The 26,107-nt window shown below is 37.5% G+C and overlaps 2 protein-coding genes and 1 pseudogene across 2 annotated transcripts; all 3 read left to right on the forward strand.

The window, feature by feature from the left end:
• Positions 1-5,543: 5,543 nt before the first annotated feature.
• Positions 5,544-15,779, forward strand: LOC126590010 (protein trichome birefringence-like 41). Its single transcript, XM_050255477.1, has 5 exons — positions 5,544-6,092; positions 8,075-8,246; positions 9,891-10,066; positions 10,171-10,329; positions 15,392-15,779. Exons 1-5 carry the CDS (start codon positions 5,794-5,796, stop codon positions 15,684-15,686), a joined length of 1,101 nt encoding a protein of 366 aa, XP_050111434.1. The 5' UTR covers positions 5,544-5,793; the 3' UTR covers positions 15,687-15,779.
• Positions 15,780-16,749: 970 nt separating this feature from the next.
• On the forward strand, positions 16,750-17,766 carry LOC126590462 (uncharacterized). Its single transcript, XM_050255917.1, has 2 exons — positions 16,750-17,044; positions 17,159-17,766. Exons 1-2 carry the CDS (start codon positions 16,750-16,752, stop codon positions 17,764-17,766), a joined length of 903 nt encoding a protein of 300 aa, XP_050111874.1.
• A 2,266-nt stretch (positions 17,767-20,032) lies between these two features.
• LOC126590011 (protein trichome birefringence-like 37) lies at positions 20,033-25,174 on the forward strand (annotated as a pseudogene).
• The last annotated feature ends 933 nt before the right edge of the window (positions 25,175-26,107 follow it).

Genomic DNA, 26,107 nt, shown 5'->3' on the forward strand with positions numbered 1-26,107 from the left:
TCATGTCAATCATACATAAACATTCATGAACATCACTCATGTCAACATTCATGAGCATCACTCATGTCAACATATATGAGCATCACTCATGTCAATCAACATAAACATTCATGAGCATCACGCATGTCAATCAGCTTCGAAAGCTTCATTTACAGAGCTCCAGCTTCGAGAGCTCCAACTTCAAAAGCTTCATTTACAAAAGTTCCCGCTTCAAAGCTTCACTTGCAAAGCTTCACCTACAAAGCTTCAATGCAGGGTATACAAATACCGCCTCCAAACAACCGCCAATTCGGCTCATACATGGATTCAATTTGAAGTCTCCAACCAACAGACTCTATTGACTGAAGACTTGGGGACTACACTATGTACCATATATTGGGCTTCTACAATTGGGCCTCATGAAAAATACTTGGAGGACTCTAACCCATTACTTATGTATTGAAGAGCGAGCCCTTATTCTATAAAAGGGACTCCCTCACTTTCATTAAAGAGCACCCATTATTCATGTACTGAGAAGCGAGCCTTTATTTTATAAAAAGGACTCCCTCACCCTCATTAGAGAGCATCGCCACCAGCTGAGCAACCGCCTCGCTGCGAGCATCACTCCTAACCCATTATTTATGTACTGAGGAGCGCCCTTATTTTATAAAAGGGACTCCCTCACCATCATTAGAGAGCATCGCCGCCTACTGAGCAACCGGCTCGCCGCGAGCATCAACTCTAGCCCATCATTTATGTATTGAGGAGCGAGCCTTTATTCTATAAAAGGGACTCCCTCACCTTCAACGCCACAAGCAGAGCCAACCAAGGCAACATAAGTCACAAGCAGAGCAGCCTCGCAACATGTTCTACTTCTAGTTGAGTATCATTTCACATTGAGAAACGCCTCATATTGAGTATCAGTTCTAGACGACATCTAGTTACTTCGGCCCACATATGGACTGAATTTCAAGTCTCTAGCCAAAAGACTCTCTCGACTGAAGATTTGAGGGACTACTGTTTATACCATACTTAGGACCTCCATATTTAGACCTCGTATAAATATTCGGAGGACTCAAATGTAATTATGTAATAGATGAAGGGGCAAATATGTAATAAGTGATGAGCTTTTATTCTATAAAAGGGTCTCCTCACCCTCACAAACCTCAAGCCTCACATCCCCTAAATAGAGGTCTCATCCTCACCACAGTCCCTGCTCTCAAACTCTTTCATTCTCTGGGTAACTCCCCTTCACACTTGTAACCCATACATACAGTTAGAGAGAAATACAATCAACATCAGTGTGGACGTAACCCAAACATTGGGGTGAACCACGATACATCTTGTGTTCTTTACTTTCTTGCAGATTCACCATCTATGAGCACTAACTTGTTTTTCGAACTGAGCGTAATCGTCATGGAGCGACACCAAATGCCGTAGTTATCACCGGTAGAGGCTTAGAAACAAGCATTATTCCGGTATGATTGGAATGATGGCGAAAAAGGGACCAAAGGAATCCTTGGAATCACTCTTAGCATCTGAACGTGTCTCCAATGTTTGAAAATGAGACATCCAACTTATAGGAGTAAGAAGGAGAAGAAAAAAAATTGTAAAGAATCAAAAGCCCAAGTAGAAGTGGAAAAGTTTACCATATTAACGTACCATATCAATTTTATGCTAAAATTTTGTACCAATTGGTAATGATATGGTAACTGTACCGTTTTGGGCTAAACGCTTCATTGAGTAGGAAAAATTATTTGAGCTTGGACTAGGTTTATTTTAATAAAAAACCAGGCTATAATTTTATTTAATGAAAAAGACTTAAATTTTAATAAAAAATGACAAAAAAAAAACTTATATTTTAATGAAAAATACATAATTTTAATATTTAAAAAAAAAAACTGACGCGCGGACTGCGCGCCCTCATACAAACTGTTTATGAAACTTACTATACTATTTATGAACTCACTATATTGTTTATGAAACTTGCTACACTGTTTATGAAACTTATTACACTATTTATGAAACTTAACGGTACTACACTGTTTATAAAACTTAATGGTACGACACTGTTTATGAAACTTTCTATACTGTTTATGAAACTTAACGGTAGATGCTCGTCCTAGATTTTCAAGTTCTTTCACCAAAATGCAATAAAAAGATATATATATATAATAAAAAATAAAAAATAAACATGATAGAAATCAATGTCCACGCCATTAAAGTCATGCATGGCTAATAGCTCAATACCATTACTAGAAAATGGGTGATGAGTCCAACGATGTTGTCACAGCCCGTCTCTGATTTTACGAAAATGCACTAGAGGTGAAGGGTTTTTTACTTTCGTTGACCAACGTATAGTGAGAAGTACGAAATTATTTCAGCGTATTCCTGAAATACTCGACAATACGAGCACAAGAGGATTTGGAGTTACGGTTAAAGTTTTTACGGAACTCTAACCTGAGAAGTACTTTTACTTTGGTTAATATATATATATATATATATATATATATATATATATATTTATAAGTATTATTATTTTATTAGTTGTTATTAGAATGATTAGAATATGGGAAAGAAAGAGGGGAATCGGGAAGAAGAAAAATCAGGGAGAGAGACGTCGAATAGAGGAGGAAGAGCTCCGGGAGTGAGAGAGAGAGAGTTGGAGAATTAGGAGAGGAGAGAGGAAGGGCTGGCCAACCAGAGAAGAGAGCAGGAGGGAAAGGAGGAAGAAGAAGAACTAGCTAACTGGACTTACGACCCGGTTCCATATTACAACCCGGTTCTTAACCCGGTCGTATCTCCTTCGCCCGAGGTCCGTTAGAGGTGATTCCAGTGTCTATGGAATGTTCTCGACGAGCCCAACATCCCTGTGGTGGTAGATTATCAACTTTCTTGTCAAATTTATTCGAATTGAAGCCGTACACCCACGGTGGTTCCGGCGGGTTTTTCCTTTCTCTGGTGAATTTTGAAATGATTCCTTCCAATTACCACCACCATTATACTCCCTTAGAACCCAGGAACAAATCCCAGGCAGTGGTGGAGGCGTCAGAGCATGTTTGAAGGTCGAATCGAATCACACCAAAAACTAGGGTTCCGACGGGTTTTGATGAAATTGGAGCCTTTCCAAGCCAAATTGGCTTTGGTCATAGGTATGAAAGTTGTTCTACTCTTTGAGATATTCAATTATGTAATTTTTGAGAAATTTTAAAAATAGTTTAATTTTCGGGCGAGCCCGGGCGGCCCGTGCGGCGGCGCGTGGTCAGTGGCCCGCCAATGTCATTCTTAGCATGTGTTTAATTTTCTAGGTTCATTTTTTATAATTGATTGACGTAAATTGAGTAATTGAACCTAAGTTCGTTACGATTCGTGGTTAGGTGAAAATATGAATTGACGATCCGACAGTTGGATCATCACCAATCTTTGATACGTTGTAATACGTTATATTTGAGGATTATAGGAACTTACGGATTGGGAATCCGATTTACGGATCTTCCGGAATTGGAGTTGTAAGTTCATAAAATACAATGTTAAACGTCACTTGGTTTTGACAATTGACGGAGATCCGACCGTTGGATGTTAAGGAAATTTTAGGATGTTGTTCTAGAGATATATTGTGGACCTCTGGAAGTTATGGATTGGAAATCTGAGTAGCAGATCTTCCGGATCGAAATTTTAGGATGTTGTTCTAGAGATATATTGTGGACCTCTGGAAGTTATGGATTGGAAATCTGAGTTGCAGATCTTCTGGATCGAACTACGTAGTGACATGTTTTATATAAGTTATATATTCTATGGATAAGAGTTCTGAGATATGGTTTGATAACTGTTTTAGGCACCGAGCGTTCAGGACGCCTTGGTTCTTATGTTAGGGAGTTGTAGCGCAGACCCCAGGTGAGTGGGCAGTATTTTCTGTATATACCTATATATTATTGATTTTTCCCAGAAATTGAATTTAAATGAAAGTATGTTTTCAAATGCCATGCATGCATATTATATGAAATATGTGAATTAGTATTTGATGTATATATGTTAAATGGTGTTGTGGACGCACAGGTGAGTATCAGGTGAGTTTATATTGTTCATATGATTTATTGATGATGTGAATTGTGTTGAGAGCTCATAACCTGCACCTTTGGTGTTAGTGCTTATATTATTCACCCCGCACCACACGCTCACCTTGGATCCAAGTAGGTGCATGTCGTACAGACCATGAGAGGTGGTTCCGACATGTCGTACAGACCATTAGAGGTGGTTCCAACTTGTAGGTGACTTTAGATATTTATACAGCTGTTGATGAGAGAAGCACTAGAGCGTATTCTTACACCATCCTTGTCGTACAGACTACTTCAGGTAGTTCCGATTTATGTGCAGAGTAGTGCCGTACAGGTCACAGTTGGTGACTCCGGTTGGGTTGGATATTGAGCTATAGAATTAACAGTACATGATAGCTGCAGGGTCTCCGGTTGATTCCTTATTTCACTTGTTATATTGTTGCATCCTTATTATGTTTTGATGCATAGCATGACATACTTTCTGGTTTTGATAAAGATTTGTGAATTGAGCTATTTGAAGATTTATATACGTATTATATATTATTTTTCTGGGAAAGTATACAGGTTTTACAGCGAGGGGTTAGAAATGTTATTAAATGAAATATTTTCGAAAAACTTTGTTTTACTGACCCACTCAATCTTGTTTTGTGCCCCTTCAGGTTCTAGTTAGCAGTGTTGGTGGCTCACGAGGATTCTCACGGTGTTCTGACAGAATTCACAAAAGTAGGACTCACCCTCGGGTGTTACATCTTAGTAATTGTATCTTTAAAGCTTCCGAACTGTGTAAATGGTTACGTCACTCTCACGTGACGGCCAACATGCCCTCCTTCGGGACGGGGTGTGTCAGATGTTGTCAATAATGTTGCCCTACTCTACCCCCAACCATCCCAACCCACACCTGACCGACTTCTTCCCAACCATATTGCCCCAAATGTGGTTTTGAATCAAATAGAATCCACTTCAATTTGAAATTTTAATTTTAGAGGAATAAAATATAATTGAATTATGTTAAAGGGTTATGCAACTAAGGGATTGGTTGGGTGCTCTTTGTCTGCACCTTTAGTTAGGTTTTTTTTGTTTTTTGTTTTTTTGTTTTTATATTTCTCTTGTCATTATCATTAAATAAAGTTATATGATGATTTTTGGTTAAAACTCAAAGTTTTGAAGCGTTTTTCATTAGTTTTCCTTTAAAAGAATGACATTGCCATTACTATAACATGCCAACCGAAAATTTTTGCATACCGAAATTTGATATACCCATATTTTAGCATGGTAATAGTAATGAATTTTGTCATATCAAAAACTTGGTATGGTAATTAATATAAGGGGTTTAGTACGATAACCGTACCGAACCCACATCTATGCCAAGGAGGGACTCTAATACCATCTTAAATGTAGGTTTGGAAGCTTTGAAATTTACTTCAATTGCATTAATTTTGATTGTACTAGAATTCCGGTGTATATAATTACAAGAATCCCTACTGCATAGCTAATTGGTAATTTGGTACAAATTAAGTAATCATCCCATGATGCTCTCCCTTATTGATGTTGATTGAAGTCTAACGAGGGAAAGTATCATAAGGAAATCATTTGAATTTCTCAATAAGTTTCCATCCTCTCTCTCACGTATATACAGACAAGACATATAAATATAGTAGAAATAAGAGATAAGGAGAAGATAGAAGAGTTTATAATCCCATTATCATTTCTTATAAACCCCTCTCTCTCACTCTCTCTTTCTCACTATAGAAAAGGACTCATGGGTTTCTGGGTTCATAGTAGTTTTTGCGCTAGGAGTGCAGCTGTTCTCCTCCTCCTTGTTGTTTGTGATTACCAAGCGGTTGTATTAGCAAATGGTGCAAGAAGTGATGAATCAATATCATCGTCATCGTCGTGTGATTTCTTCAAAGGGAGATGGGTTTTGGACCAGTCCTACCCCCTCTACAATCCTTCCTCATGCCCCTTCATTGAGAACGAGTTTACCTGCCAAAAGAATGGCCGTCCCGACCAGATATACACCAAATACAGATGGCAACCACATGACTGTGATTTAGCAAGGTGCACACCTCTCTCTCTCTCTCTCAGTGATTTCTCTTGTTCTACTTATTATAATGCTTTCTGTTGCTGCAATATTATTGCTTATTGTTTTCCTAGTTGTTGGCTTGGTTCATCCTATATATCTTTTTCCTATGTAAGTGCATTCATGAGATATGGACCAGTTTTACTCTTTTTGCCAGTGTGGCCCTGTAATTTCTGGTGGACCAAAACTAGGGGAAACTTTTTCACTAATTGGTATATAGCAATAATCCTTATGGAACAAGAGTAGAGATATTAAGTTCAAATTTTATGTGACAAAAAATAGAAATACATGAAATTTATAAATTTTTCTGTTTATTTTGGAGACATGAATTACAATGTTTACATTTGAAAATGACTTGTTTTGGTAATTTTTTCGAAATATGAAAAGTAAATTTAGATCTAGTTGTATGTGTCCCTTTTTTACATTTGAAACACATGAACTTAATTTATATACTTCCTGGGGGGAAACATCCTGTGAACAGAGTAAATCAATGTTTTGTTTAAAACAAAATTTGTGGCAAAGGGACCGTGGCCCCTGTGAATACATAAAGCGACTCTCCCCCAATGATTTTCCTGAGAAATATAATGTTTGGCTGCATGGAAATGTCGGTGGTTGCAGCCTTTCATCGGTGACACTTGCACCTTTTGGTTTGTGTGAGCTGTGATTGTCTTGGCAATGCAATGGCACAGATGGTGATAGAATTATTAGATTATTTCTTTACTTTTCTAGTCCACCCACCCACTCATATGATATGACCTCTACTCATGTGACAATTAATCAAATTATTTATTAAAGACGTGTTAGAGCTCACGGGATTCGGTGGTGCCATATTGTTGTCATGTGAGTTATTCGTGTTTGATATAAAATAAAATTATCATGTGATTAGGTTCAGAGAAAGAGCTAGGATGATTTTACTACAGCTTATTGTTTTGGACCTAAATGTGTGTGTGAGAGAGAGAGAGAGAGAGAGAGAGAGAGAGAGAGAGAGAGAGAGGAGGGGGAGGGAGATCTGATATAAAGAAAATGGGTGGAGAGCGGGAGTTCAGTAAACTCTTGGTGAAGAACTGCTTTTACTTTAGGCAAGGGAATTGATTTCAAACTCATGATCAGCGGAAACGAAATTTAAAATCTCTTATTTATAAATGAAGAGAATTACAACTAGATTTTATACTAGAACTTCTATTAAAAAGATAAAAGTAACGATTTATTAAGAATGTTGATGATAACTACAAAACAATTTGGATTAATTTAAACATTACTGTACCCTCAAAAAAATTTATTAGGGCATTTCCATGTAAACAGAAATCCTAATTCTTAATTCCGTGTTAATACATTTGGAATAAATAAATTTACACATTTCATCACCTAGCCTGCTAGAAAGAAAACAATGCTAAATCTATATGCATTGAACCTGCAGCCTTCTGCCAGTTCACTGTCATTGAACTGTATGCCTATATGGATTATGGGAGTTGTTATTAGTATATTGATAATGTGAATTGTTATTAGTATTTCAAAAGGGGTGTGATATCCACACACATTTTTTTACTTCTCACACACCCTTCTAATTTTCGGCCGTCGGATCGGATGAAATGAAGAAGATCTAATTGATAGAAATTAACAAAGGTGTGTGAGAAGTAAAAATGGGTGTGTGGATATCACACCTCATTTCAAAAATCTTATTTTACATTTCAAATTTTTTATAATTAAAAAAAATAATACACTTGTAAGGAGTGTAGAATAAAATTTTTAAAATACTAATAATAAATCTCTTGTTGAATGCATAAGCATATTGTGTACTTAAAATGTCAATCGACACTGAACATAATTTTATACTGTAGTAATATAACATAACTATTTGATAGGATGAAAACATTATTGATCTAGCATTTACATGTTTTGCCTGAATAATAGTTTATCCTATGGGAACCTAGCTTAAAGTTTGTGACTACTTTGTTTTCAGATTTGACGCGCTTGACTTCTTCGAAAGATTTAGAGGGAAGAGCATCATGTTCGTTGGAGATTCATTGAGCCGAAATCAATGGCAGTCCTTGACATGCATGCTTCACTCAAATGTACCAACTGCTAAGTATAATGTGACAAGAGTAAACGATGTATCTATCTTCGAATTCATGGTACGTCAAGTTTACATTTTGTTTTGGCCATTGTTTTTTATTTGTATGAGAATAATTCTACTGTCAAATAGTCTGATACGTTGTTGTCAGGATATATGTAGAATTATTCAATAGTACATTTTTATTTGTATATGTAGTCAAAACTGACAATTTATTAACATAATACGCTTAAATTTTTAGCAGAAGATGATAATAGCTGTTTAGTTTATAACCAACGTAATTTAAGTAAAGTCAAATCACACATAAATTTGGTAAGGTGAGTGCAAAGCATCAATCCTAACAGTTTAGGGGTGTAGTCATCTTGGATTTTAGAGGATTTTAATAGACTTTTTTAAGTAACAAATTTTAAAAGATTTTAATAGATTCTACAATCTTACATGGATTTTGACAGATTTATATGGATTTCACTTATAGATTTCTATGGATTTTTTCATTAATTTCTTAGGACTTTTATCATGTCAATCAACGCGTAGCCTACATATGAATTCATCTCCAGTTTCTTCTCAACTACAAAACACTCCACACAAGTACCCAAACTCAAATCCCCCATGTCCCCACACACTCAAGAACTGTTGCCAAAGTCGTTTCATTAGGCTCAAATCCATCACCCCTTATTTCCCGGAACAACCCCACTTCATCTCTAGCACACCCCATCTTGCAATACACAGAAATCAAGGAATTCCACGAAATCAAATCCCTCTTAATAATTTCATCAAACACTTTCCGTGCAAAAACCCACTCACCACACCTTGCATACATAGTAATCAAAGAGTGACTCACTTGTCCATCCTTATTCAATGGCATCCATGATTTGTATTGGATTCGAGTAACAACAAACACTCACAAGCTTTAATCGCAACCTTACCAGCAACGACATTGGATTGTTCATCCAATAAAGGCAAAGCACGAAAATCAAACCCATTTTGGCAGTGGGTGGGTGGGATTGTTCATCCAATATGGCAGTATGTGGGTCACCGGGGGGGGGTGAGGGGTGGTGAAAGCAAGTAAGAGAAATGCAGATTTGGAAACCTGTTATGTATAGATGGTGAGCTGCTCACTGGGTTCTCAGGTAGGGCCAAAAATGGGGAAGACTATTCCTCTTCTACATATAGAATTCTTCGTTCTTGAAATGAAATCCTAGGGGTGAATGTTGGATTGTTTATGACATTTGTTATTTATACTTTCAAATCCATCAAAATCATTCACCCATTAAAATCCTAGCAAATTCTTGATATTTTCACTACACCTAGACTTTTGAGGACTTTTTAAAATCCTAATCAACTACCTATGAATTTGGATGTATTCTTTTAAATCCTTTAAAATCCTAATTTGACTACACCATGATTTCAAAATCTTTTAAAATCTCATTGACTACTCCCGAATTTTAAAGTCTATTAAAATACTATCAAATCCTAATTTGACTACAAACCCCCTTACACTTTTCATCACTTTCATTTCCACCAACTACTTCACGTGAAATTAATTAATTTGGTCTCGTTTGAAATTAATTTGACCTTTCAATTCCCTTGGACAACTACTTGACATGAACTTTTGTCATGATCCTACCAAACACGGAGCACGTGATTCAGTCCCAATTTTCTTTCGGGTAAATGACATGGTGAAATTTGTAATCAATACCTGCAGGATTATGAAGTTAAAGTGATGCTAGACCGCAATGTATATCTAGTAGATATTGTAAGAGAAAATATTGGGAGGGTCTTGAAGCTTGATTCAATTGTGGGAGGCAATTTATGGAAGGATATTGATATGCTCATCTTCAACACTTGGCATTGGTGGAATCGTAGAGGACCCTCGCAACCGTAAAGCCTATAACTATTATTTACTATAATATTTAATCATCTTTTGATTAAGTTTTAACTGTATTTAAAAGGTAAATACCAAATTAACTACTATAATTTTGCAGATGGGATTATGTTGAAGTAGGAGGTCAGAGGAGCAAAGACATTGACCGCATGCTTGCTTTTCAGAAGGCACTCGTGACTTGGGCTGGATGGGTGGACTTAAACATTGATCCAGCGAAGTCTAGGGTTTTCTTCCAAGGAATTTCTCCCTCTCATTACAAGTGAGTTCCTTACCTAATATTACTAATCTAAGCTAATCATCATTGCAGCACTCCAAAAAAGTTATCATATACTCGCAACACTCTTTCTACTGCAATTTCATTATATTTTCATTAACGAGGAGTGTACCTAGAATGATCAGTTTGAAGTGTCAAATAACAGCTTTATGAACTGAATTCAATCTTTGGGTGATATATAACACAATAGTTTTAACTTTTTTAATTAGTTGATATTAATAAGGGTAAAACTGTAAACAGTTAAGGTTGTTATGGTTGTTTTGTAATTAGTGAGTGGTGAGTTGATGAAGGTGTAATTAGTTAGCTATCTAATACTAGTGAGTAACTAGTATATAAGGCATCAGGGTGTAACCTTATTGAGTTAATGAAAATGAAAGGATAATTTTCCTAATATGGTATCACTCGCCTAAGTCCTATGACAGCCGATCCTCTCCTTCTGCTTCCCGCTTCTTCCTCTTCGAATCTTCAAACCCTAGAAATCTCCCGCTTCTTAATCTTCGATTCTTCCAACCCTAGTAATCACCATGGCTGGATCTCCTTCTTCTGGATCTGCTTCTTGTCCTAATTCTTCTCTCTCCTCGACGACATCGTCGATTACGATCCAAAATATTGGATCTATGGTGCCGATCAAGCTCACATCGACGAACTATCTCACCTGGAGTGCTCTGTTCGCTCCCATCCTTCGCCGGTACAATCTCACCGGAATCATTGACGGCACGATGTCTGCTCCGCCGAAATTCCTTCTTGACTCATCGGGTACTCAAACTTCTACTCTCAATCCTCAGTATGTTACTTGGTTTGAGAATGATCAGAATATCTTGATTTGGATCAATTCTACTTTCTCGGATGCCCTAATTCCGTACACTGTTGGAGTTAATTCGGCCCGTGAGCTCTGGTCCAAATTGGAATCGCGACTTGCAACGGCTTCGCAATCGCACATTCATGAGCTTCGTTCTCGTCTTCGTAGCATCACGAAGGGTGATTCTACGGCTGCGCTCTATCTTCAACAAATTGAAGAAATCACAGATGCTCTTGCCAATGCAGGCGCTCCAATCGAAGATTCTGAGTTGATTTCTGTCATTTTACATGGTTTGCCCTCTGAGTATGAGTCTTTCATTGATGCAATCCAATTTCGCCTGGGTTCAACCACTATTGATGAACTTCATGGGCTGCTTTTGAGTAAGGAGCTTCAACTGACTGCTCGCAAGAAAACCTCACCTTCTACTCCCGTTCAAGCTTTTAATGCTTCTGCTGGTCTTCTTCCCACACCTCTTGGTGATTTTGGTCCGCAAGCATTCTTTACTCAGAACGGTTCTTCTTCCCACTCCTATGGTACTCCAAATCGTGGCAATTTCTCTCAATCTCGTAATTACACAAATCGTGGTTCACAGCGGAATCATCAAGGTTTTCAGGGCAATCAACGATTCAATCGCGGGTTTCAGGGTAATCCTCGTTACAATCGTGGTCCTCGTTCTCAGTACAACAATTCTCACAGAAAGATTTCCTGTCAAATTTGTCGCCAATTGGATCATGAAGCTGTTGAGTGTCCTCAGCGCATGAATCCCAATTTTGGTAACAAGAACTCTCCAGCTGCTTATCATGCCTCTACCTCTCCTACTTGGCTTCTTGATTCTGGTGCGAGCTCGCACATGACTCATTCCTCCACCAATTTGTAGAATCCTGAGCCTTACACTGGACCTGAGCAAGTGTATATTGGTGATGGCAAAGGTTTGCCTATTCTCAATTCTGGTTCTTCTACACTTAATACTGGTTCTCATTGTTTTGATCTTAACACTGTCTTGCATGTTCCTCATCTTAAGCAAGATTTGATTTCCGCAAATCGGTTTATTCTTGATAATTGGTGTTCTATTCATTTGTATCCTTTTCACTTCATTGTGAAGGATCTTTCTTCGGAGAAAACGCTTTTTAAAGGTCCTGTGAGAGCTGGTTTCTATCCATTTCATGCATCTTCTATTGCTGGTAATCAAAAGGCATTTGCTGCTTCTGCTAAAGCTTCCCCGCAGACTTGGCATCATAGATTGGGTCATCCTGCTCTCAACATTCTTTGTAAACTAGCAACTCATTCTTGTATTTCAGTTTCCAGTACTTTAAATAAATCTGTGTGCTCCAGTTGTGCTCTAGGCAAGAGTTCCAAGTTGTCTTTTGCTTCTGTTTCTTGTACATCCAGTAGGCCTCTAGAGCTCTTGCACACTGATGTATGGGGTCCTGCACCACTCCTTTCTGTTAATGGATATCGCTATTATCTCATTTTTGTTGATGACTACACCAAGTATACTTGGTTTTTTCCTCTCAAGTCTAAATCTGATGTCTTTGATACATTTGTGCAATTCAAAGTGTTGGTGGAAACTTTACTCAGTACTAAGATTGTTATCTTGCGATCTGATTCTGGTGGGGAATTTCTGAGTCTCAAGTTTATCCGGTTTCTTCAAGAACAAGGCATTTCCCATCAGTTAAGCTGCCCCCACACACCTGAGCAAAATGGTTGTGCTGAGCGCAAGCACCGGCATTTGGTTGAAACTGCTCGAACTCTCCTAGCAGCATCCAAGGTTCCTCAGTCTTATTGGGTTGAAGCTTTTGCCACAGCTATCTATCTCATCAATCGGATGCCAACAACCACCAACTTCTCACCTTGGGAACTACTATTTCACAGATCTCCAGATTACACCTCACTGAAAATTTTTGGATGCCGATGTTTCCCATGGTTGAAACCTTATATAACTTCCAAGCTTGATCCCAAGAGCAAGGAATGTGTTTTTTTGGGGTACAGTTTAAACCACAAAGGCTATAAATGTCTTGATCCTTCCACTGGCAGAGTGTATCTTTCAAGGCATGTTATTTTTTATGAAGATACATTTCCTTTTGCTCAACAGGATCATCCTCCGCCATCACATTCCAGCTCTAGTTCTTCTCCTTTGCAACCATCCAATCTTATTCCCACCACTTTAACTTTTCCTTCTCTATCTCAACCTTCTTCCTCTTTGTCTCCTCTCTTATCTCCAACTCCCTCTTCACCCTCTCCATCCCCATCTCTTCATGTCCCCTCTTCTACTGCCTTACCTAACCCTCCTCTTTATGCACCCTCAATCCCTCTCAATACTCATTCCATGCAAACCAGATCCAAATCAGGTATTTTTAAACCCAAAGCACTTATGGCAACCAAGTATCCCATCTCTTCTGATCTCTCTCCCGATTATACACCTTCTACCTATCTTCAAGCCTCTAAACATCCTCATTGGCGTCGAGCAATGCAAGAAGAATTTAATGCTCTCATTCAAACTGGAACTTGGTCTCTAGTTCCTGCATCTCCCACTCAGAACTTGGTTGGTGCGAAATGGGTGTTCCGAATCAAACGAAAACCGGATGGTACTATTGATAGGTACAAAGCTAGGCTTGTTGCAAAAGGCTTCCATCAGCAGCACGGTATTGATTATACTGAGACATTTAGTCCAGTTGCTAAGCCTGTTACTATTCGGTTACTTCTCACTTTGGCTGCTAAGTTTGATTGGTTTCTCAATCAACTTGATGTCAGCAATGCTTTTTTGCATGGTAACTTGACAGAATCTGTGTTCATGATCCAACCACCAGGATTTGAAGACCCTACCAAGCTAAATCATGTTTGTCATCTCCATAAATCTTTGTATGGGCTCAAGCAAGCCCCCAGGGCCTGGTATGACAAACTCACCACTGCATTGAAGTCTCTGGGTTTCTCAGGTTCCTCAAAGGATCATTCTTTATTTGTCAAGAAGGCTCATGCGTTGATCTTCATTTTGGTCTACGTTGATGATATTATTGTTACTGGACCAAATGCTCAACTCTGCCAAGATGTTATTTCTCAGCTCAATTCTTTATTTCCTGTCAAAGATCTTGGTCCTCTTCATTACTTCCTTGGTATTGAAGTCAAGCGGTCTTCATCTGGTATCCTTCTCTCTCAACACAAGTATATTCTTGATCTTCTCTCCAAAGCCCACATGGAAGGCTCCAAACCTTGTGTCACTCCTCTTAGTACAACTAAATTGGATCATGACTCTTCTCTGCTTGCTAACCCTGAGGAATATAGATCTTTGGTTGGTGGTTTGCAATACTTAACATGGACACGGCCAGATCTGTCTTTTGCAGTTAATTTGGTTTGTCAATTTATGCACTGTCCGAGACAAGCTCATTTTCAGGCCGTCAAACGCATTCTCCGATATCTAAAGGGTACCCTGTCTCTTGGCTTATGGTTTCCCAAATGTCCTAAACCTCTTACTCTTACTGTTTTCTCTGATGCCGACTGGGCCGGTTGCAGTCTTGATCGCCGATCTACTGGGGGGTTTTGTGTCTATTTGGGTGACTCCCTTATAAGCTGGAGTGCCAAGAAACAGCCTACTGTGGCTCGGTCATCGACCGAAGCTGAATATCGATCTTTGGCTAACACTGCAGCTGAACTGACATGGATAAGTAAGCTTCTACTTGATGTTGGTCTTGCTCTTCCTTCTTCCCCTCAGATTTGGTGTAACAACATTTCTGCCATTTCATTGGCTAAAAATCCAATCTTCCATGCTCGAACCAAGCATGTGGAGATTGATTATCACTACATTCGGGAAAGAGTGCTTGCTCATCAAGTTCAAGTTTTGTTTGTGTGTACTCAAGATCAGGTTGCTGATATATGCACCAAGGCTCTGTCCAAGCACAGATTCCATCTTCTCCGGGACAAACTCTCCCTTCGGCTACCTCAGTTCGGTTTGAGGGGGGATAATAAGGGTAAAACTGTAAACAGTTAAGGTTGTTATGGTTGTTTTGTAATTAGTGAGTGGTGAGTTGATGAAGGTGTAATTAGTTAGCTATCTAATACTAGTGAGTAACTAGTATATAAGGCATCAGGGTGTAACCTTATTGAGTTAATGAAAATGAAAGGATAATTTTCCTAATAGATATCACTGTTATAATTTTCGAATAATTTGTTTTGAAAACTTGTTTATGAAGTTTGTTCCCAAGACATCAATCAAATTAATAGTTTCTTATTTTCTTTTCTTAATTGTGATTTTAGTGGCAGTGAATGGCATGAACCATGGGCAAGAAATTGTGTAGGGCAGAAGGAGCCTTTGCTTGGGTCGATCTATCCAGGAGCTTTGCCACCAGCTCTGGGTGTGCTGAAGAATGTGTTAAGCACAATAAAAAAGCCCGTGACATTGCTAGATATAACAAACCTCTCACTCCTGCGCAAGGATGGACATCCTTCAACTTATGGGTTGGCAGGCCACACAGGAATGGATTGTAGTCATTGGTGTCTTTGTGGAGTACCAGACACTTGGAATGAGATTCTCTACAATTTTATTCTTTAAAACATTCATTATTGAAAACCATCGAAAGGATGGAGATTGGACAAGTTCTTAGAAGGAAATGATATGATTTTAAATGATATTCAAATTTTTACATCTCTTTGTTTTTAGTGTGGATCAAATTAAGAGTTTCTGCGGTCGTTTTCAAGTTAGAATTGCGATATGGAAAATCATGCTTGAGCTTAAATTATTGTGGACTAGTTTTGTCTGCACCGAGAAAATACACTTGTTTTTCATATATATATTTGCTGCCGACAATCATTGCAACTATTTACTTCTTTTTTTTTTATAGGAAAACTAATGAAAAAAGTTTAAAAACTTTGAGTTTTAACGATAAAGACAAAATAAAGGGTAAAGTGAATAGTACCATGATTGATTTTTTAGTGTAAAAATATGGATTTTTATTAAAGTGAACAGTACCGAGAACTTTTCATTAAAGTTCCCTTTTTTTATTTGGTACCAGATCATTTCCCTTTACACTGTTGGAAGCTGGAAAAAGAACATTGTTTTCTACAAAAAAAAGACAAGGTTTTCTTTAGACCATCTCCAACCCTTGGGCTAAAAGCCAAATTTTTTAGCCTAGAAAATTTGGTTTTTAGCCCAGAAACATCTTTTCTGCTTCAACCCTTCTGGCCTAAAATTTTAGCCCGGAATTATTAAAAATGAATTTAGGCTAATTTTTTTCTTAAATCAATTTTTTTTTAAATAAATATGTAGATTATTGTAAATTAATTTTATGAACATTTTAATCTAAAAAAATTTAAATTCCGATAAATATTGAAAAATCATTAAATTTTTCACAAAGCAAGCTACTTTCACCAACCTTTCAACTTTCATCAACCGTTCATCTTTCACCAACCGTTCAACTCCAAACTTTCAACTTTCACCAACCGTTCAACATAAAACTTTCAACTTTCACCAACCGTTCATCAATTATCCTCTATATAAACACAGGTCCAATATTAGTTGATCACACAATCTTTCAACCTTCAATCATCCTCTATATTCACCAATCTTTCAACTTTCAAAGAGTTTTTGTTTCTTAAAAATTCTCAATATCTCATCAATGGGTGATAGAAGAAGGCGTAACAGGCCAATGGAGATGGCACAATACCAAGCAAAGCTTGACATTGAGGAATCAGAACTGATCAACGCCGAAGCTGAACTTGTAAACTCGTTTATGCAATATGAGCACCATGGCGAATCTAGCCATCGTGGTTCTGTCACGGGGCGTTCATTCGTGCAGCGTGATAGAGAAGAGTGTCATGACCAAATGATGAAAGATTATTTCATTGAGCGGCCGAGATTTCCGGCTCATGATTTTCGGAGGCGGTTTTGGATGAGGAGAGAGCTTTTTGAAGGCATCTTGAACGCAGTTGTCAATCATGACCACTACTTTGCAAGGAAGATAGATGTCGTAGGTCGACAAAGTCTATCACCTCATCAAAAGCTTACATCTGCATTTTGAATGCTAGCTAATGGGTGCTATGCTGACTCAACTGACGAATATTGCCGACTTGTGGAGAGTACTGCTATTGAGAACCTGAAGCGCTTCTGTCAAGCAATTCAAGCCATCTATGGAGCCACATACCTCCGCAAGCCAACTCGTGAAGACTTGAAAAGGCTTCTACGCAAGGCAGACAAAAGAGGCTTCCCTGGCATGATAGAAAGTCTCGATTGTATGCATTGGGAGTGGAAGAATTGTCCTACTGGTTGGGCTGGCCAATTCAAGGGCCGTCATAACAAGCCAACCATCGTGCTGGAGGCTGTGGCATCTTACAACACATGGATTTGGCATGCATTCTTCGGCTCTCCCGAATCAAACAACGATATCAACGTTCTTTGGTCTTCTCCTCTGTTCGATGAGGTTGTGAATGGATGGGCACCAGAATTTCGATACAAGGTAAATGGTAATAGGTATGAGCTAGGTTACTACCTAAGTGATGGTATTTATCCTAGTTGGTCCATCTTTGTCAAAAGTGTTTCTCTTCCCGATAGTGCAAAGAAGAAATTATTTTCGCAGAGGCAAGAGTCTTATAGGAAGGATGTAGAGAGAGCGTTTGGGATCTTACAAGCTCGATAGGTCATTGTTAGAGGGCCTGCACGACTTTGGCAACCCGAAGACCTCCATTCAATCATGATGACGTGCATAATTTTGCACAATATGATTGTGGAAGATGAGTACATCGAAATTGAAGAAGATTCAGACGAAGATGTGGATGATGACCAACCAACACATGCGAGAGCTATTGCAAGAGATGTTGAATATCTCGTTCCAATCACATATGAGACCCGACATGATAGGGTCACCTTGGGTGAGTATATGAGACGTTTAAATAGAATTCAAGCTCCTCAAATTCATGACACACTCCGCAAGGATTTGGTTGAGCATGTGTGGCGCCGAGAAGGTGAACGTTGATGATGTTGGTTGAGCATTTATGTAATAATTTTAAGTGTACTATGTTGTTATTTGTCTACTACGTTGGATAATTTATTGAATGGAGGTTGAAATAATAAGTACAATAATTATTGAAGACATCTAGATTAAATAGAAAAAATAATTAATAAGACATAAATTTAATAAAGTACATAAACCACATAATAAACAACATAATAAACAACATAAACTTAATACAAACGACAATTAATAAACTTAATTAATAAAGCACATAATTCATACACTACATAAACTTAACAATCATATCCACCATCTTCACTTGGTGATGAACTTCATTGAAATGTTGGGATATAGGGTTCAGAGGATTCATCATCTTGAAACATACTCCTTGAGGCAGACTTTCGCATAATTTCCTTTTGCTTATCACGTAAGAACTTCTTCATCTCTGGAGTGTATTTGTTGAGGTCCTTCATCATGAATTCAATTTCAAACCTATTTTCCTCCCTATCCGAGATTTCCTTCATTTGCAAACGCAATCGGGCCGCTTCTTCTTGGCAAGCGCTATAAGTTTCGTGCAATTTTGCAATTCCGGTAGCAAAGTCTCCACTCGTCGAATCTTGGGACTTCCCTTTTCTCTTTGCTTCCTTTTGCTTATCTCTTCTCGGGGGCCTTGCTAAAGAAGGAGATGGGGTCATTTCATCGACACCTTCATTTCTCGGTGTGGCTTCACGTTGAAATAATCTTCCCCATTGTTGGTCTGCATCGGTTGCCCACCTTGGACAATCCTTGAGGACGTCCCAAGCACATTACAACTTAAAAACTTGATTTTTTGGTGTTACTCTTGTCTTGTAAATCTCCATTGCTTTGTCACCCTATGCAATAAATACATAAAAATAATTAGTTGCAAAATAATATTATGTACATGAAAAATAAAATATCAAGAAAAAAACTCACAATTTCTATGGCGCTCCTTCCACTAGGCATGCCAACCATGGCTCTCTCTAAGCTTCCCTTCCATAAAGTGCATGCTTTGTTGATAGTCTTCCACCGATCATAAACACCACCACCGTCCCGCCCGCCGCCGTTGCAGTTTTCTTGAAACTTTGCAATGATTTTATCCCACAAAACCTTTTTATTTTGATTTGTGTCAACTGCTTCACTAACAGAAACCCATGCTAAGCATAAAGAAACATCTTCCTCAAAGGTCCAATTACGACCTCTAACATGCTCTCTTGCCATGTTGAACAATTTGGAAATGGAAAGAAATGATAGAAAGATAAATTGGAAGAATTGTAGGAGAAAATTGAATTTTGTGTGGATGTTTGAACAAATACATAGGTATTTATAGAGTTTTTGGGTAAATTTTGTGTTAAATAAATTTATTTAATTATTTTAGCCGTTGGATTTTAATTTGGGCCGTTAGATCTTTTTTTTTTTACCGTTAGATTTGAGTATATTCAATCTCAACCGTTGGATTCAATGTATTTTAAAATATCATATTTTTTTAAAATAAAATTTGAATCTGGATGGTTGGATCAACCAATGGTCCTTTCACGATGGCCGTCAGATGCGGAAAAGAGCCATTGGGCTCGGGCAACAGGCCGACAAGGCCTTGACGCTGGGTCCCACGTTGTCGGGAAAGGAAAGCGGGTGCCCTGCATGGGCGCACGTTGGAGAGTGAACAGGCCGAAAGTGGCCCAAAGGCCAGCGAGTCCAGTCGCGCTTGGGGGGAAAGCTGGGGGGGGTATTTGGCCCAGAAATAACATTTGGCTTTTAGTTCAAAATTTTAACATGGGTTGGAGAGTGTTTGGGGGGGTAATTTGGCTTTTAGCCCAGGTTTGGAGATGGTCTTAGAAGGATCTGCCAATATTTAAAAATGAAAACTTTAACGAAAAGCTCTCGGTACTGTTCACTTTAACGAAAAATCATATTTTTACATTAAAAAATCAATTCTGGTACTATTCACTTTATCTTTTATTTTGTCCTTATCGTTAAAACTCAAAGTTTTCAAACAATTTTCATTAATTTTTCTTTTAAAAATTTGTTGGAAAAATAATTCACGTCAAGAAAACGTCCAAACTAACAACAGCTATATCAAAAAAAAATGGACAAGAAAGAAAAATGGGTATTTGTATCCAAGTAAACCCCACACGAAAAGAAAAAAAAACACCCCACCCAACAAACTCAAATCGATGACATCCATACAGAAAGCACAGTAGCTAGCGTTTGTTTGCATCTTTCACTCTATCTGAAATTGAATTCCTAATCCATTTGCCACCACACACAATGTATATATATATACACACACACATAACACATACATCTTTATTTCTGTCTCTGTCAACTATGGGAAATATGTTGCAGGGCTTTGGCTTTTTTTCTTATGCCGCTCTACTCATTTTTCTATGCCTCCATTTGGAAGGCCAATATTATTCATATGCAAAAGGATGTGATTTTTTTCAAGGGAGTTGGGTTTATGATGATAGCTATCCACTCTATGACACATCGAGCTGCCCTTTCGTTGAGGAAGAGTTTGATTGCCAGAAAAATGGACGGCCAGACGATCAGTATCTCAAATATAGATGGAAGCCTGACGCATGTGCACTCCCAAGGTAACGATTTCCATGTTTTATATATGTAGAGCTCTACTGATACAGTTGAAGATTGACGTGATATGAATTTCTTTAATCCTACATATATGTACATACGAGCTTTGTAAGTCGTTAGATTGTTTAGAGAGTAATGTTCTCTTGCCAGCATGGGTGGAGCCACATACAAGCTTGAAGTAGTTGTGCCTAGGGATAGGCAAAATACCCATGAGTTTGGGTAACCGCGGTTATCTGCCAATCTTTCACAGTTACAGTTATGGGTAACCATTTAGACGAATAAACGGTTATGGGTATAACCGTTTATCCGTAAAATTTAAATGGGCGGTTATGGGTATTACCCGTGGTTATAACGTGTATCCATCGGTTATGGGTATTACCCGTGGGTATAACGGATATTCATTTACCCATTTAATTTAATATATGTAAAATTTAAAAAAAAAATATTATAGGCCGTTGGATTGGTTATACCCATTTAATTTAACATCGAAGTTATGTGGTTGAATTCGTATCTGATAGTTTTTTTTTTCCCGTGTTTATATGTTTCTAAGGCTGGAAGAAGTTTGATGCTTTGTGTTGTCTGGTATATTACCTGGCAATGTACTGAAAAAATGCTTTCTACAATATTGAATGATGAATGTATTTGTCATTTTACTAGTATGGTGGTATCCATCAAATAAACTTCTGTAGAATGGATCGATGGTTGAGTTACAGTAAGCAATTTCGGGATTCCCGATTTGTCCCAAAATTCTGAAACTATTTCGGAATTCTTGAAATTTTGGTATCAGTCTTGAAATTAAAGATTTGCTTGGGTGTAGCAGAAAAATATCGTTCGTAAACTATTATTTCAATTATTAGAATTGTATGAGGACTTAAATAATTAAAATAGGGAAATGCATGCTAAAATACACCTATAATGGTGTTTAATTGTTAGAAAACAAAAAGCATTACAAAATTTTCTTTTGTAATTTTCAAGTTGTTAAAAAAAAAAAACATGTTGGCAGGTGAAAAAATGGGTAAATGGGTAAAAAAAGATAAACAGGTTCAAAAACGGGTAAATGCTTATTGTTAAATAGGTAAACGGTTATGGTTAAATGAGTACACGGTTATGGGTATGGTTAACCGTTTGTAAACAGTTATGGGTATAAGTATAACCGTTTATACAATTATCCAACGGGTAAACGGTTATGCGGGTATGAACATAAATGGTTATGGGTAAATAACCGCGGTTACCCGTCCGCCATAACCGTTGCCCATCCCTAATTGTGCCCCAACCCTCACAACCAGAATAGGCTAGCTCTGCGCTTAGTAGTATTGAGGCATTCAATTAAAATTTTCTTTAATCAAATGTTCAGGTTAACAGCCTTATTAGACACCATTGGCCCCATAACTACTTATGTTGATAAAAGGAACCAATGTGTTGATAAATTAGTTGATAATATGAAAAGTAACTCAATTTATAATTATAAGTACTTGCAAGGTTTCTCTTTTTATTGATGCGGGATTCTTTTACCTTCACATCCTAACATGTCCCCTCATGCATGACAAATTTTTAAACCAAACCTGTGGACAATACGAATTCAGTGACATGGAGCACGTGTGATCATTGAACCTATATTAGTTTCATGTACCACCTGAAACACCCACATATACACAATGCGACACAAACACAAAATTTACAAATGTAAGGCACCGACACTTGCACCTTTTAATTCCCTTTTAAATAAGCATATGTAATTACTTGATAGAATTCGGATATATCACATATTTCTCATTTTTTTCAACATATATACATGGTACAGATTCAATGGGGAGGACATGCTGAGGAGGTTAAAGGGGAAAAAGATATTATTCGTAGGTGACTCTCTAAAGCCTCAATCAGTGGCAATCGCTAACATGTATGTTGTATGCTGCAGTGCCGCAAACACATTATACTATAACAAGGAAAGAAGCCATCTCCACGTTTTCGTTGCCTGTGAGTTTTTCAGATATATCTATCTAGTTACAAAAGACTTTCTACCAACGATATATATGATTAGATATTAGGTTCCTAAACGAAGTGTTTATATGTAGCCTTTTGATCACTAACTGGTATACGTGGACAAGTACTATTGAACATTGATCTTAAAAGAGAATTGTTTTGTGCATTCAAAATAGTTATCATGCACTTTTCTTTAAAGAAAAAAATTGTGAGAATGTGAAAGTAAAAGACTCTCACATCGGTAAAAGGAGAAACTTTGTAAGGGATTTAAGAAGTTCAACTACTTCACATATTACTAATTGGTTTTATGGTAGAACATCAACTTTCTTCATGGTATCAGAGCAGGCTGGTCCAAGTATGAAGCCCAACGGGCGCAAGTGCTCCACATTACCTAATACGTATTGTTCACATGTTTGGCTTGAAAGGGTTTATAAAAGGTTGGGCTACTCCCCATGTTGTCAATTGGTTTTATGGTGGAACTTCAACTTTCTTCATCATCAGTGCAGGTTAACCCACATGTGAAGCTCAACGGCCACACATGCTCCATGTCATCCAATTCATGTTGTCCATTTGTTTGGCATGAAAAATCGTCACATGTGAATCGGTGTGAGGATGTGAAGGACAAAAAGTCTGGCATCATTTTAAAGGATAAACCTTGCAAGGGGCTTATAAGAGGGCTACTTCCCTTATTGCCAAACGGTTTTCGGTAAACCCCAACTTTTTTCATGGTATCAGAGTATGTTGGCCTATATGTGAAGCCCAACGGCTACACATGCTCCTCTGTCACCAATTCTTGTTGTCTACGTATTTGGCTTAAAAATTCGCACATCTGAGTGGGCGTGTAAGAATGTGAAGGTAAAAGAATCATACATTAGTGAAAGGAAAAATCTTTCAAGAACTTATAAGAAATTTGACTACTTTTTCCATATTGACAATTGATTTTATGGTGAAACCTTTTTTTTTTTAAAAAAAAAAAACAAATAATAAGATTACCAAATGATTATTTTGGAGTGATCACAAAATTAACCCCCTGGATTTTGCAGGATTATGATGTTTCGGTTACGTTATCTCGCAATGCATTTTTGGTGGACCTAGTGAATACAGTAGTAGGCAGGGTTCTAAAGCTGGACTCTATTGAGAATGGGGACGCATGGAGAGGATACGATATGCTTATCTTTAATACTTGGCACTGGTGGCTGCATAAAGGAAGCAAACAACCGTGAGATATATGCTACATATAGAAACCTCAAAAAACAATAATTAAGCATTGCACCAAAATTATACAATTTAAACATAATTTGTCAGATCTCTATAATTAAGTACTATTTACTACTTTAACAAGTTACTACTTTGAACAAGTTATAATATATTTTGGAAATTAAAAACCTCAATTTGCATGCACTAATGATACATTTTGGTATTACGAGTGTCAGATGGGACTACATTGAAGCAGGAGGTAAGATACTCAAGGATATGGATCGTTTAGTTGCTTTTAGGGAGGGATTAACTACTTGGTCAAAGTGGGTGGACTATAATGTTGATTTTAGCAACACCAAAGTTTTCTTAAGGGATTTCTCCGACCCACTACAAGTATGTCCTCGATGTCTCTTTTATATCTTCTGGTAAGAAAATAATTAAAATATCACATCCAATAATGTTCGACCTAATAATTTTATCTACTAAATGATGTGCCACAGTAAAATGGATGAATTTAATTTATACGAAGTCTCTCATATACTCAGTCAATTTATTTTAGTATTTTTTTTTAGCAAACGATATTATCTACTATAGGAGATGGAGGAGTGAATTAAGCCTCACACTAAACTAATCATAATAATGTGGTTCAAATTCTCTTTTGGCAATAATAGAACCTAAGACATCTCACTTATAAGTGAAGAGGAATATCACTAGACCGTAGTACTAAGTATCTATTTATTTTAGTTTTTTCCTTTTATTTTTATTATATTTTGGTTTAATTTCACCCTGAAAAGGGTAAAAATTAAATTAATTAATTAGTAATACTAATGGTGGAACAGTGGAAAAGAGTGGAATGAGTCAGACTCAGCAACTTGCAATGGACAAACTCAACCAGTAAGAGGTTCAATATATCCGGGAGGTTCACCACCGGCAGCAACTGTGGTAAACCAAGTGTTGACTGCCATGACATCCCCTAATTTTGCTTGACATAACGTTGCTATCGCAGTTGAGAAAAGATGGACACCCATCTACATATGGCATCGATGGAAAGAAAGGAAATGATTGTAGTCACTGGTGCCTTGCCGCTGTGCCTGATACCTGGAACGAACTATTCTACGCAACTCTTGTGGCTACTGATCACTAGAGAAGGAAATATTCTACGCAACTCTTTTGGCTACCGAGCACGGAAGGCGGAGATACGCACATTAACTAAATTGTTTTAATTTGTTTTGATGATGACCATTATTGTTAATAGTAGCCATTTAAAACCTTATGATAATCGCGTTTGAATGCAGATTCTTTCGCATGAGACTCGTTCTATTTGGTTATGAGATTTCTTTTCCAAGAGGGGTTATGGGATCTTGCGTCTGGTTTGCCCTGGGGGCTTGTATATCTTATAAATAAAAAACCATTTATAACACAACTTACACCATATTGGAGATCAAAAAGTACCAAAGAGTGAGCCCTTGCGTTATCTTGGATCTATCTTGCAAAAGAACGGAAAAGTTGATGAAGATCTCAACCATAGAATACAAGATGGATGGATGAAGTGGAATAGTGCATCAAATGTGTTCTACAATAGACGTATGCCACTAAAGCTCAAGAAATTTTTTATAGACGGCAACAAAGCCAACAATGCTTTATGCACAGAATATTGGATGGTCAAGCATCAACACATGCAAAAAATGGGGCAGATGAAAATGTTTCTTTGGATGTGTTGGCACATGAGAAAAGACATGATTAGGAACGAGGATATCCGAGGTAAAGCATGAGTGACTGCAATTGAAATAAGATGATAATAAATCAGTTAACGTAGTTTGGACATGTAAACTGAAGACCTACGGATACTCCGGTTAGAAGATTCGATTATGAGACAAAGACTCAATGTAAAAAGGGTGAGAAAGACCTATAAAGATTTGGAAAGAGACTCTAAGAAAAAACATGAAGTACTTGGAGCTAAGAGAAAACTTGACGCAAAATTGAGCGAAATGGCATTTTAGGATTCATATAGCCGACCTCACTTAATGTGATAAGATTTTATTGTTGTTTTTGTGTTGATAATTACTTATTGATTATTTTATTTGAGTGCATGTGCTTTATTATGGACTAGGCCAAATAATTAATGTACCTATGTGATTGGCTGCTATACATACATAATTTAATTATGGAGTTGAAACTTAAATAATGATGTTGCATGTGTTCAATTCATTTTATATTTTTGGATTGTCATTTAAATAAGGCT

The sequence above is a fragment of the Malus sylvestris genome, chromosome 11 (genome assembly GCF_916048215.2).
Source record: "Malus sylvestris chromosome 11, drMalSylv7.2, whole genome shotgun sequence".
NCBI classification, from domain to species: Eukaryota; Viridiplantae; Streptophyta; class Magnoliopsida; order Rosales; family Rosaceae; genus Malus; species Malus sylvestris.